Source organism: Onychostoma macrolepis, chromosome 21, assembly GCF_012432095.1.
Source record: "Onychostoma macrolepis isolate SWU-2019 chromosome 21, ASM1243209v1, whole genome shotgun sequence".
Classification (NCBI taxonomy): domain Eukaryota; kingdom Metazoa; phylum Chordata; class Actinopteri; order Cypriniformes; family Cyprinidae; genus Onychostoma; species Onychostoma macrolepis.
The window spans coordinates 16,035,979-16,049,087 of NC_081175.1; the positions used below are offsets into that span (position 1 = coordinate 16,035,979).

The 13,109-nt window shown below is 37.1% G+C and overlaps 1 protein-coding gene across 7 annotated transcripts in view; it reads right to left on the reverse strand.

The window, feature by feature from the left end:
* gria4b (glutamate receptor, ionotropic, AMPA 4b) overlaps positions 1–13,109 on the reverse strand; it is a 97,496-nt gene that overhangs the window by 30,893 nt on the left and 53,494 nt on the right. For 6 of the 7 annotated variants that reach the window (XM_058758214.1, XM_058758209.1, XM_058758208.1 and 3 more), the window contains exons 3-6: positions 12,414–12,653; positions 7,028–7,212; positions 3,906–3,959; positions 3,305–3,463 (exon numbers count right to left, since the gene is read on the reverse strand). In XM_058758214.1, the coding sequence (XP_058614197.1) occupies positions 3,305–3,463; positions 3,906–3,959; positions 7,028–7,212; positions 12,414–12,653 (638 nt within the window). Of the gene's footprint in view, positions 1–3,304; positions 3,464–3,905; positions 3,960–7,027; positions 7,213–10,731; positions 10,759–12,413; positions 12,654–13,109 lie in introns of those variants that run through there. The other variant, XM_058758212.1, reaches the window with a different exon arrangement.

Here is a 13,109-nt window from a genome sequence, read left to right on the forward strand (position 1 = left end):
ATTTATTCCTGACGTGGCAAAGCTGATTTTTTTCAGCCAGTCTTCAGATTTCTTTAGAAATCTTTTTAATATGCTAATTTGGTGCTCATTTCTTATTATCAATGCTGAAAACAACTGTGCAGCCTAATATTATGGATAATGTTTTTTTTTTTTTAGTATTCTTTGAATAATAGAAAGTTCAAAAGAACAGCATTTACTTAGAAACATAATAAATGTCTTTATGGTCATATTTGATCAATTTAATGAGTCCTAGCTGAATAAAAGTATTAATTTCTTTCAATAAAAAAATCTTGCTCACCCCACATTTTTGAATGGTTATAAAAGCACCATAAAATAGTTTAAAAGCCCTTTTGTGAAGAATGTGAAGAAATTTGGGTCACTGCTGAGTCACATCAGTCTGATTCGTGAATGACTTTTTAATAAACAAATTTCAGAAATTGGATTGAACAATTTGTTTATGAATTAAACTGCTCTGGTTCTCATTTAGACTTTTTTGTTAATTTTTAAAGAACTGAAGTGGTCACTGTGTATATATATTTAATGGAAATTAATGACTCTCATAAAGTAAATAATTACAGGATTTTCATTTTTGAGTGTACTATCTCTTTAAGGCAATGTTTTTAAATTGAGTCTACCCACCGTTTCATGGCCCGACATTAATTATCAAAGATAACAGGACTATCTTTTGATTCCCGCAGGACAGAAAGGAAGTACTGCAATAGATGCAGTTGAATCACTCCGACTAATGCCCTGTGCTCCCCAAAGCCCTAAAAACACATGGATTGATCCCTGGAGAAGATGTGTCCTCACTAGACAGTGCCTTCGGGACTCTTCCGATAGCCTCAGCAGGAAAGGCTAACAGCTCGGAGATTTTACGAGGTTTTGGGGTGTCAGTCGTGCTGCTGTCTGAGAAGGGCTTATGGGAGTAGCTTAAAGTATTTGGGTTGAAAGACGGAGCAGCCGAGTCGAAATACCACAGGGCCAGTCTGTGAGAGTGTATATGTGGATCCGTGCATGTGTTGACATGGTTGGACCACAGCATCTCATTTACACCCAACAGTGTCCCTCCCCAGCATCCTGCTCTGGCCTGCAGTGTGCAGTGAGGAGCAGCCGCCTGGTAAAGCGATGTCCCCTCAGGCCACGCCTAAGGGATTTCCATTCCTGCGGCGCATCACCGGGTGGAGATCAATGCAACCGCCCTCCAAAGAATGTCATCCTCATGGGGCCCCAAGGGGAAAGTGAGTCCCAGTAAAAACGGATCAACAAAGACCTTGCTTTCACGACGCAGACATGAACAGGCATATCAAATCACGAGCACGATTCTTCTGGTGAGACGAGGATGAATGAAGCAGCTTATGATAATGTAGGTGTATAATTCACAGTACGGGTCGAAGTGATACGTTTGTTACACAATGTTTCTCTTCTGTTTTTGAAATTCCAGTTCTGGTATAAAATGTGCAGTTTATATTTCTTGTGACTGTGTGCCATTCTATCTTTCTTTTCTTATTCTATCAACCCATCCTTTCTTCCTTCATCTCTCCTTCCATCCATTATTTCTTTCTTACTGCTTATTTCTACAAACTAAACCACCAACATTATTCATCCCTTCTTTCTCCATTCATCTATCCTTCCATCCATTCCTCTTTCCTTTCTTTCACAAACCCAACCATCCATCCAACCATCCTCCCTTGCTTTTTCTGTCTCTATTTCTTTGCTTCCTTCTACCCATCATCATTTTTCCTTTGTTTATATTTCGTTCTTTCCTTCCTTCATTCCACAATCCCAACCACTCACATCTATCCATCATTCCATTCATTCATCCTTCCTTCGTCCATCCATTTATCCTTCCTTCCTTCAACAAGCCCAACCACTTTCCTTCCTTCTTTCCTTCCACCATCCATCCCTTCCTTTTTCCTTTGCCTATATTTCTTTCTTACTCTCCTTCCTTCATTTCACAAACCAAACCACTCACATCCATTCATATTTAATCCTTTCTGTCCTCCTTCATCTATCCTACCATACATCCTTTTTCTTCCATCCATCTATCCATCCATACTTTCACCAACCCATCCTCATTTCTTCCATCCCTTCCTTTTTCAGCTGTCTATATTTCTTCTTCCCCCATCCTTCATTCTTTCCTTCCTAAAACCCATCTGTCCTCCCTTCCTTTTTGTGTCTATTTCTTTCCTTCCTTCCACCCATCCCTTCATTTTTCCTTTATCTATATTTATTTATTTCCATCCTTCATTCCACAAACCCATCCACTCACATCTACCCATCCTTTCATCCATTCATCCTTCCTTCCTTCCTTCCTTCCTTCAACAAACCCAACCTCCCATCCTCCCTTCAGTCGTTTATATTGGTTTCCTTCTTCCAACCATCCATCTATCCCTTCCTTTTTTCCTTTGTCTATATTTCTTTCTTTCCTTCCTTCCTTTCTCAAACCCAACACCCACATCAATTCATACTTCACATTCACCCTTCTCTCTTCCTTCATCTATCCTTCCATCCATCCTTTTTCTTTCACCAACCCATCCTCCTTAGTTCCATCATCCTTTCCTTTTTCAATTGTCTATATTTATTTATTTCCATCCTTCATTACTTCCTTCCTCCCTAAAACCATCTATCCATCCCTTCCTTTGTTTATATTTCTTTCCTTAATTCCCTCCTGCCACATGCTCCTTTTTCTTCCTTTTTGCTTACATTATTCATCCATCCTTTCCTTTCATACACCTACCATATCATCCATCTTTCATTTCTTCCACCCACTTATCCTTCCTTTCACCATCCATCCTACCTTTCTTTCATCTTTTCTTCCTTACTTCCACCTATACTTTTTTCCTTCCTTGGACTATCCATCCATCCATCCTTCTACCCATGCTTTCTTCGTTCCTTGATATTCATCCGTCCGTCCGTCCATCGATCCATCCATCCATCCATCCATCTATCCATCCATCCTTTCTTTCTTCCTTCCTTCCATGCATCCTTTCTCCCTTTCTTGCTGACATTATCCATCCATCCTTCCTTTTTCCCTTCTACCAACCCAACATTCTCCCTTCCTTGGTTACATTATCCATCCATCTATCCATCCATCCATCCTACACTTTTTCCTTACGCTGACCCGTTCATCCAAAATGTTAAATCTTTCTGCCTTACAACCACTGGATTTGATCATCAGACTCATTCCAGAGATTCAAGTGTTTTCTCAAAGTGGCTGGAGGGACTCAAACAGGGTGTTTATGCATTTTTGCTAATGTATCTGATTCAAAGTGCTTCCACACTGTACTGGACCGTGCGACCGTACCTTGGGAGGAGCGTCAGAGCCAGGATACTCGCGCTGGTCCAGCTTGTTCCATCGCTGCATGAGTTTAATAACCATGGGATTGCTGAAGTCCACCAGCTGAAAGCCTGTCACATTGGCTCCCCCATGCATGAAACGCTCCAGATTGATGTCCTTAAAACCCTGCCAGAGCAAAGAAGGGGAAAGAGTAAGAAATACAGAGGGGAGATTATTAAAACGTAGTTGGCAATGCAGCGCTACGATAAGAGAAATTCCACAAACATTCATATCCAGCTCGCCTCTGTGAGCCAATTCCGTGCACAGCCAGAGAGCAGCGAGAGAGAGCACGCTCTGCAGCTCGCAGCATCATTAAAACACTGTCACCACCGCTCACACTGGAATACGAATTAGTCTCTCAAATTGACGTATCTTGCTTTAAGAAAAGCGAGGATTAAGAAAGAAAAAGAACCAGCGAGGGCAGGAGACAGAGAGGCAGAGACAACTAGAGAGAGAGAGACCAGTGGAGTGGAGAGGAATATGTAGAAAGTAAGAGATAAAACAGAATATGAAAGGAGGACAAGCTGACAGAGAGAATAAGGCGATAAAGGAATACAATTTAGCTCACCAAATTTGCCATGATGTAATGGTAGCCTTTGACATGCTTGCCGACACTCACAATCTGCGGAGATAAACCAGACATTGCAGTGAGGGCAAATCTTAAAAGCAAATACAGTTGTCGGCATTCACCCAGTATATGAATGTACAGCAGTGCTGTAAGCCTTTGGGAAAGCAGAATTCTGCTGTTATTAATTATTTCTAATCAAACAGGCTGCCTTTTCCCATAATGCTCTGTAATTTGAGGAATATTGAAGCAAACACCAGCAAGAATATCGTAAAATGATTTTGACAGCTACAAAATGTTGCAAAAGGAAATATCAAGGGATCAATTTGCAGGGAATAAAGAAATATGCCCTTCTAATGTGTCATTTCTGCAACTGAATTACTTGAGGAAATCTGTTCTTTGTTCCCTCAGGACCTTGTGCTTGTGAATGTTTAATTCTGTTTAGTTAACCCTGATGCACAGTGTACAGTACAGTTTATAGACCTCTACAAATATTTTTAACCATTCTGGGTGTGGTGTTGCATTACCTTTGAACCTGTCCCATAATTGTCTATGACTGTGTATTTTATATGACTTTGTGTTAATACATAACACACATTTAAAATAAAATAAAACAAAACAAAAAACAAAACAAAATACCTCTAGAATGTCTGTCTTTTTTTTTTTTTTTTAGGAAATACAGAAAGGTAAAATATAAATATAATATAATATATATGTACATATGTACAGTGTATATATATATATATATATATATATATATATTAGTGGTGTCAATCAAATAAAAAATTAATTAAATTATTAATTAAAAAATAATTAAATCGCACATTTTTCTGAAATTAATGACAGAAAGCCAGCACTGATGTACGACGGCGTTTTAGTGTCACGTTAAAAAAATATGAAAAATCTAAGATTACGAGATTAAAGTCGTAATATTGCCAGAATAAAGTCGAAATTACGAGAATAAAGTTGAAATATTACGAGAATAAAGTCGAAATGTTTCGAGAATAAAGTACAAATATTATGAGAATAAAGTTGTAATGTTTCGAGAATAAAGTCGAAATACTACGAGAATAAAGTCGAAATGTTACGAGAATAAAGTCAAAATGTTTCGAGAATAAAGTCGAAATGTTTAGAGAATTTAAATAGTAGAAATTAAAGTTATAATATTTTGAGTGTATAGCCTACATTGCACATGGAAATGGCCTGCATTGAGAGCACCGGGAGAAGTTGCCAGGCCATCGGAATTGATTTGAATATTGTTGCGTCCGAGTGGCCACATCATCTTACTGGGATGTCAATTTTAAGAACTCGCGGAAACAGCTTAATATCAAGAATATGATATTTATTAACAGACGGAACAGGAACAACTGTTTATCTTAACATCAGCTCACACACTCAATCGACATTCCTTTGGGGGCGCTGTAGCTCTCTTATTTAACCCTTTTTTAATACACTACAAATATATGTGGGATTATTAGCAGAAATCATACCATGTGTCATACTCGCGGGGACAGTATGCTTGGAAATAATATTTCATGTCTTCCATTGCATTCGTTATTTGTAGTGCGCCAGCCACCCAATAGCACTAGCTAAAGCTTTGTGCTTTTAGTGCATTAAAAAAAAGTCTCAGCTTTCAAAATCAGTTTTATAGCGAAACACATTATGTGCTCCCAATCCGGGCCATTTGCATGCGCAAAAGGCTAGAATAGCCTTAATATCTCAAAATATTATAACTATAATCTTTATTCTCAAAACATTTCGACTTTATTCTTAAAACATTTCGACTTTAATCTCGTAATATTTCGACTTTATTCTCGTAATTTTTCGAGAATAAAGTCGAAATATTACGAGAATAAAGTCGAAATATTACGAGATTAAAGATTATAGTTATAATATTTTGATATTTTAATCTCGTAATTTTAGATTTTTTTTTTTAACGTGGCACTAAAACGCCGTTGTACTGATGCCAATACTGATTTCTCTATAAAATTGAGAGCTATCAATTTTAACATTTATTAGACTTTTAAAAAATTACTTCTAATTTAAGTGAACTTAAAACAATCTTCACATAAACCCATTATAATAAATGTCATATTTACCTGTGCCCTTCAGCAGAAATATACAGAAATTGAAATGATCAAACACTAAATACTAAATTAAATATAGATGAATCCTTAAAGCTATAAAAGTTATTTTTTTCCTTTTTTTTTTTTTGTTGTTGTTTGATTAATAGACATCACAGCAGCTGGTTATTAGGTTATTTTGGCTGTTATTTCTTTAAGAGCTGATGCTGCTGAACGTGACATGGCTCTGACAAGCATCATATTTTCTCTCAACTCTTTTTACCTTTTCTGACCCACTTCAGGTCTTAAAGTCTCTATTAATGAGCTGACGAGTTGAATTGGGTGTGTTAGGTGAGGGAGACAGTGCCGGGCTGTTCCAGGACAGTTTTGAAAACCATTTCATAGACATGTTCTTAAATGTTACTTATATAAAATATATTACATGCACGCACAGTTTTAAGGCAGCTTGAATCACCTTTTTGGTAACATCATGACTTAACTAACCACGACATTGCATGCGCGTTGTTTATTTCACGCTTTGATATGAAATGATACAGGCTACAGCGCGCCCGCACCTTTGTGCGTGCAATTGAGCACGCGCTGCGAACACAGTACCGTTTCCGCACTCGTTCGACTCGCGCCTACCGCTGAAGTGAAGTGGAGCACACGTCTGAAATGTCTCCTATTTGATGTGGTCGTAAAGACGTTCTGTAACTGAATAAATGTACTTTTTGTGAAGAGAAAAAGTGACAGAAACAGCAGTTATGAGTGGGGTGAACAACCCTAGCTCCGCCCCTGCTTTAAATATTTTTAACACGCTAAACTGAAAATATTAATCGCCTGCATCAACGCTGTAATTTTGACACCACTAACATATATATATATATATATATATATATATATATATATATATGTATATGTATAATTTTTTTAAAATATATAAATCATGACATCATGATACAGTATTTCAATATTTCAATTACATGTTATTTGCCTTTTTTTCATACAATAATTTATGCATTCGGCATTGCTTTTGACTTGACAACCATCCTCTTATCTCACCTGTTCCAGCATGTTGTTCAGTCTCTCTGCCTCCAGGTCTATAACAAACGTCTTTTCCTGCCTGCGGTCCAGGTCTTCGAGAAGCTGCCGGTAACTGGCATCATTAAAGTTCTCGACACATATGGCGCTGACCTGCCAACCGTTCTGGCCCGCCTTTTCCATGATAGCCTGCAGTATCGCATACCCTATGACAAAAAAGTTACAGCGAGGCATTTGATCAGCATGTGCATCAAACCACCGAAGGCTTGAACCATTGAGCCGCGGCTCTCATTTATTCAGAAAGGATGTGATTTGTGGCATTGTCAGTGAGTCATTCCTGCACCAGTGCGGTACTCTCTCATCTGCAACTGCAGGCCTGTGAGCGATCACATGGCACAGATCGTAGGGCACTGATACGGACCTCCTGTCCTTCCATGCGGACTCATTTTAGGCCTCGATCCCCACAAAGCTTACAATCCCAGAAGCCTGAACAGTACACAGATAAATGGACAAATTTGGCATCTCTTCGGTTGCATGAAACGAATCTCCTGCATCCCTAAAATAGAAGTGATACACATGTCGGTTAAATTGGAAGACAGTAAGAGCTGCGTTTTGTCACCTCCTCCAAGGTGTGATTGAGGCTTCCTGAGAGCTCCATTATGGCGCTTGTGATTCTAGCTACTGGCCTCAGTGCTGCTTGTACTAATCAGACAGGGCTGGTGTTGGATATGTTAATCTAGCTGTTTGAAATAGGCACTCGGAGCCTCTGAGGCCCACTTGACTCCAAGATGAGCAGATGTCCCTGTAAAACGGACCCTTATGGTCACAATCAGAATTTGGCAATGCAGCTCTCTCGACTCCACTATTTAATAGATTAACCTGTGCTTGATCTGGCAACCCTTTTGCTCAATCGGGTATCTGTTTGCTACCTGCTTCTACCCTAAACTGCCAAATGGGGCGGTATTTATGCTAATATATGGGTCTATCTATGTCCAAGATAAAGAAAAAAAAAAAAACATGAACATATTTCATTACACTGTATATATAAAATAATACTCAATCACTCAACTTCACCCAAAAATGATTATTTTGTCATTATTTACACCATCTTGTCATTTCAAACCTGTATTTTTTATTTTTTTGTCCATTCATTGAAAGTCAGTAGGGTTCAGTGCTGTTTTGGCCTCCACTAACAAAAATATATTTCTAAATATCTAGGTTATGTAGAAGTAAATCAGAAGTAAGTCAAAAGTTTGGAATGACATGAGGGTGAGCAAATTATGATAATTAAAGCTTTATATATATATTATATATATATATATATATATATATATATATATAATAAAATTAATTTTAATTCATGTTTTAACACGTTTTTATATAAACTAATAGATAAAAAGATAAATAAATGAGTATTACAAACACTGAGACATGTTAGAACTGCATTTAAACCATTTGTGTAATTGGCAGATGCTTTTATCCAGAGTGTTTTAAGGTACATGTTTTATTGGCATGTGTGAAAATCAAATCCACAACCTTGATGTTTCTACCATCATGCTCATACCAGTTGAGCTACAGGAACATTATACATTAAATGCTGGCTGAGCAACCACAGTGTTTACCAATGCCCTGATGCTCTCAGGATACGTGTAACATAAATAGCTATAAATTAGCATATCAAAGCACTGTACATTATGGCTGATGTGGACATTTTAACATGCCAGTATGTTAAACAAACAGCAATCAGTCAAGTAGGCTGATTACATAAACATTCGCAAGCAAACGTGCCCAACTGCACGCACTAAACCTGCTCTAAACTCTCAATATCTGCAGACACCTGCAGTATCGACCACTAAATCTGCCATCTATTTCAAATCACAGCCTCTGCTGCTAATAATTCAAGCCCCCCAGTGGAGAATCCAGCTCTGATTAATAGCTGATAAATCAGTTGCTTGGGGTGTCATGTGCATATGTGAATATCCATGTATGTGCAAGAACCAACCAGAACCAGAATCAGCATTAGAGCTGCCAGAATCCTCCCTTCCCCCTCATCTCCCATCCAGCCCAGCAGGGGGAAGCAGCCCTGTGTGTGTGTGCGTGTGTGTGTGTGTGTGTGTGTGTGGTAGTCAGAGGTAGAGAGAGAGAGAAGGGATGGGGAACAGACCATGAAAATGCAGTGAAGTGCCAACCTCTTACACTAAACCATTCATCATGTCCACATCCCGCTCAGATTGTATCTGTTCAGAAGCTCTCACAGCACACTGAGTCTAAAGTAACTCAGCCAGTAGTCTAAACAAGGACCATCAGGACAAAATCTGTGCTTTTCAAGAGCTCCAAAGCACTAATATTGGCCAACTGGTAGGACTCATAAAATTATACCCTGAATGTCTTCTGACATTTGTCGCAATCATTTCAGAAGTGAGGAAGGCAGAATGTTCACAGTAGGAGTGTTTTTTCTGCCCACTGACCAAGTTTTGTAATGTTCTTTTGTCTTAAATGAATGCATTGTTTTGTATTCGATTCAAATTCAATTCAGTTTTGTATTCAATTCAAACGGTTATTAATTTATATGTATGTATATATATATATATATATATATATATATATACAGAATATATATATATTACACACATGCTCAACAACAATAAATAGCTTTGTTTTTATTCCAAATATTATTATTATTGTCATTATTATTAACAGCAAAAAAAAAAAATAATAATAACCATTATATTATAAACACACATTACTTATACTAAACATACTCTATATTAATACACTGCTTTGCAACCATAAACATTCTGTAGTTTTTATTCCAATTATTATTAATTTACATATGTATATATTTATTTATAATTAAGACAAATAAAATAACAAACACACCAGTTTATTATTATTGTTACCAACAATGTAATAATAATAACGATAATAATAATAATAATAATAGAAAACTATTATTATTTATTATTTTGTTATTATTATAACTATTATAATTATTACATATAATATTAAATTTTTAATTGTTATCATACAATTTTATTACATTTACTATATTTTATAATATTGCTTTTGCTGCTGTTTAATACAAGCAATGAACCTCTCAAGGCTGTGCATTACAGAAGGCATCACCAATAATTTGTATGAAATGTATCATTCTATATGACAGGAAATCTATTTTAAACGTGTTTTAAAAGAAATAAAAAAACAATGTGTGGAGAAGTTGGTCCATGCTCCACCTATGGATCTTATAATGGTACAATATAACAATGGATGGGCAAACATTACTTCCCTGTAGAAAATTCACTGTGGCTTTTTGTTCTATATAAAAAAAGGCTTATTTACTGTATAAGCACTTGATAAAGTAGAAACAAGGTAATGCTCTAATTCTGCTAACATTTCAAAAATATTTGATTAAACTCACCATATGGAAACTTTGCAAATAAGTGGCCATATGGGATGTGAAGGAAAAACACATGCCTGTGGCGGATGTGAGAAGACCAATCATAGAAACTCTAAGAAATCTGCACATCAGGAACATTCGTGAAATGACAGAGAGGAGCGCGTATTATACACGCACAAGACAACACAGATCACTTGTGTTATTTATAGGATACTGTGCAATGAGCTCTTATGATTTACAGATTCAGAAGACAGGAGGATATTGTGCTCGTCTTTCAAAGGAAGTCGGTGCATTTCAGAAGTCTGTCAGACCTAAAGCCACAGCTCACCTCTGGGGCTCCTGGGATAGTCTCAGTCTAGCACAGCAGAGCAAGACGAGAAAAGAAAAGACATTGATGGAGAGAATGGGAGAGAAAGACAAGTAAGAAAGAAACAGAGTGACTGTGATTCTGACCAACAAACTGCTCATTAGTGTAACAGAGAGTTTAAGACCTGTCCCTGCTCTCCAAAGAATAAGCCTCTCTTTTAATAACAGGCTCCTTGGAAATAAAATTCTGAGTGACTCTTACTCACCTGACTCCATGAGGCAACCAATAAAGTAGAGTTTACATTGTAAACTCATCCACACATTGATCAAAACCTGTATGACTTTCAATCTTCTGTGGAACATAAAAGGTTTTTTTCTTAAAGCATCATAAGTGATTCATACGACTCCTTATGACTATATTCTAAGTCCTCTGAAGTCATGTCAGGTTTTTCTGAGGAACGCTATTCTCTTAAAGTCTTGACATCTGCCCCTAGATCTCTTTGAAAGTTCAAGACAGTTCATTCAAGAACTAGCAATGACAGATTCCTATCTTTTTTTAACGAATTAGTTGATTAATTTCTGAATCTGACTGATTCTGTTCTCTAATTCAACTTACTGACTCACTTGTCAGTTAACAGCCTTTGGAGAGGAAGATTATCCATCCTTTTTAAAGCTTTAAATCTCCGTCCTCATTCATTGTAATTGCATGAAAAAAGTGACCAGCCAGATTTGTGAACTAGATCAATTGGTTCACTGAAAAGAACTGACTCAAAAGAACACAAATCAGATAGGTTTGATTCTCAAGTTTGGATCACCAACTCAAAAATGACAAATTTGGGTTTGTTGTATACAAGAATTGTATAGCTTCACACTTTATGGTTCTTCCTATGGTCCTTTTTTATCCTTTTTGGAGCTTGGTCACTATAAACTGATGCTGTATATAAAATAGCTGTGTGAAGGCACTTCAAAAATTATTCTGTATGTGTTTCATGGAAGATAGAAAGTCATACAGGTTTGGAAGAACAGATTAAGTCAAATATGACAGAATATTAGCATTTTTATTTTTGGTGAACTGTTCCTTTAAAGGAACAGTTCACCAAAAATAAAAATGCTAAAATTCTGTTTACTAACTCTCATGTTGTTCCAAACCTGTAGATTAAGACATTATGCAGTACACCATTTAAAATTCAAGTCTATATGTATGCTTATTAAAAACTTCCATTGGCACTTAAAGGGTTACTCCATCCGTGTGGCGCAGCTGACACAGTACAGCATATGCTATTTGCGTCCAGTGGATACTCTCCAAAATGGTGCTACGGTGACGTGGAGGAGACGAATTGTTGAATAAAGTCGTTATTTTTGTTTTCTTTGCGTACAAAAAGTATTCTCGTAGCTTCGTAAAATTACGGTGACTTTTTTTGATGTAACAACGTTTTTGACGATGTCTTTCATACTTTTCTGGGCCTCGACAGTGTTATTTACTTGGCAGTCAATGGGACAGTCACAAGCCTTCCGGTTTTCACCCAAAATATCTTAAATTGTGTTCCGAACACGAACAAAGCTTTTACGGGTTTGGAAAAACAAGGGGTTAAGTGATTAATGACAAAATTTTCATTTTGGTGTGGAGTAACCCTTTAATTACATTTCGCAAATTATCAAATGGAAATGTGCATTAACGTGAGTGGGTGTGTTTTATTGTCTTACCCCTGTCGGTATCGTAGAGAAAGACAAATCGATTCCAGTCATAGTGGTCTAGCAGGCTGAGAAGGGCCCCTCGTATGGAGGGCCGCAGCTGTAAGACGAACTGGCTCTCGCCCTCGGTGGGAAAACTGGGCGTGATGAGAGAGATGTGCAGCGCGCCGCAGAAGGACGTTAGCGTGTGAACCGACCTCTTGTCGTACAGGCCGAAAATGGCGAACACGCCCCGCGAGTACTGCGAACAGACTGCAAAACACAACAACACAGAGGAAGAGAGAGAGTTAGATGCTTAAAAGATTAATTACATAAAACCCGAGGGAGTGCTGAACGTTTACTTCACTTTAGAACAGTAGCTTACGGTAGTGTTTACGTTAGGGCTTTTCCGTAGGTGTTTGAAATATTAATGAAACAGCCTGGGAAACTCTTTCACCACCTGAATAAGTATTTATTCTTTACATGATTTCTATTAGCAGGTCAACTTATTTTTGTAGCTCTTAATGTTACACAAGAATGGCTGATTTACAAAATACAAAAGTAATGGTTTAACACAAGCCATTTATTTATTTATTTTTTGTAAGTGTAATGTTAATAAAAATGACACCCATGCAACACATGATTATATTAATTATTACCAATACAAAAAAAATAAAAATAAATAAATAAATATATATATATATTTTTTTTTTTGATGTTATGATGATA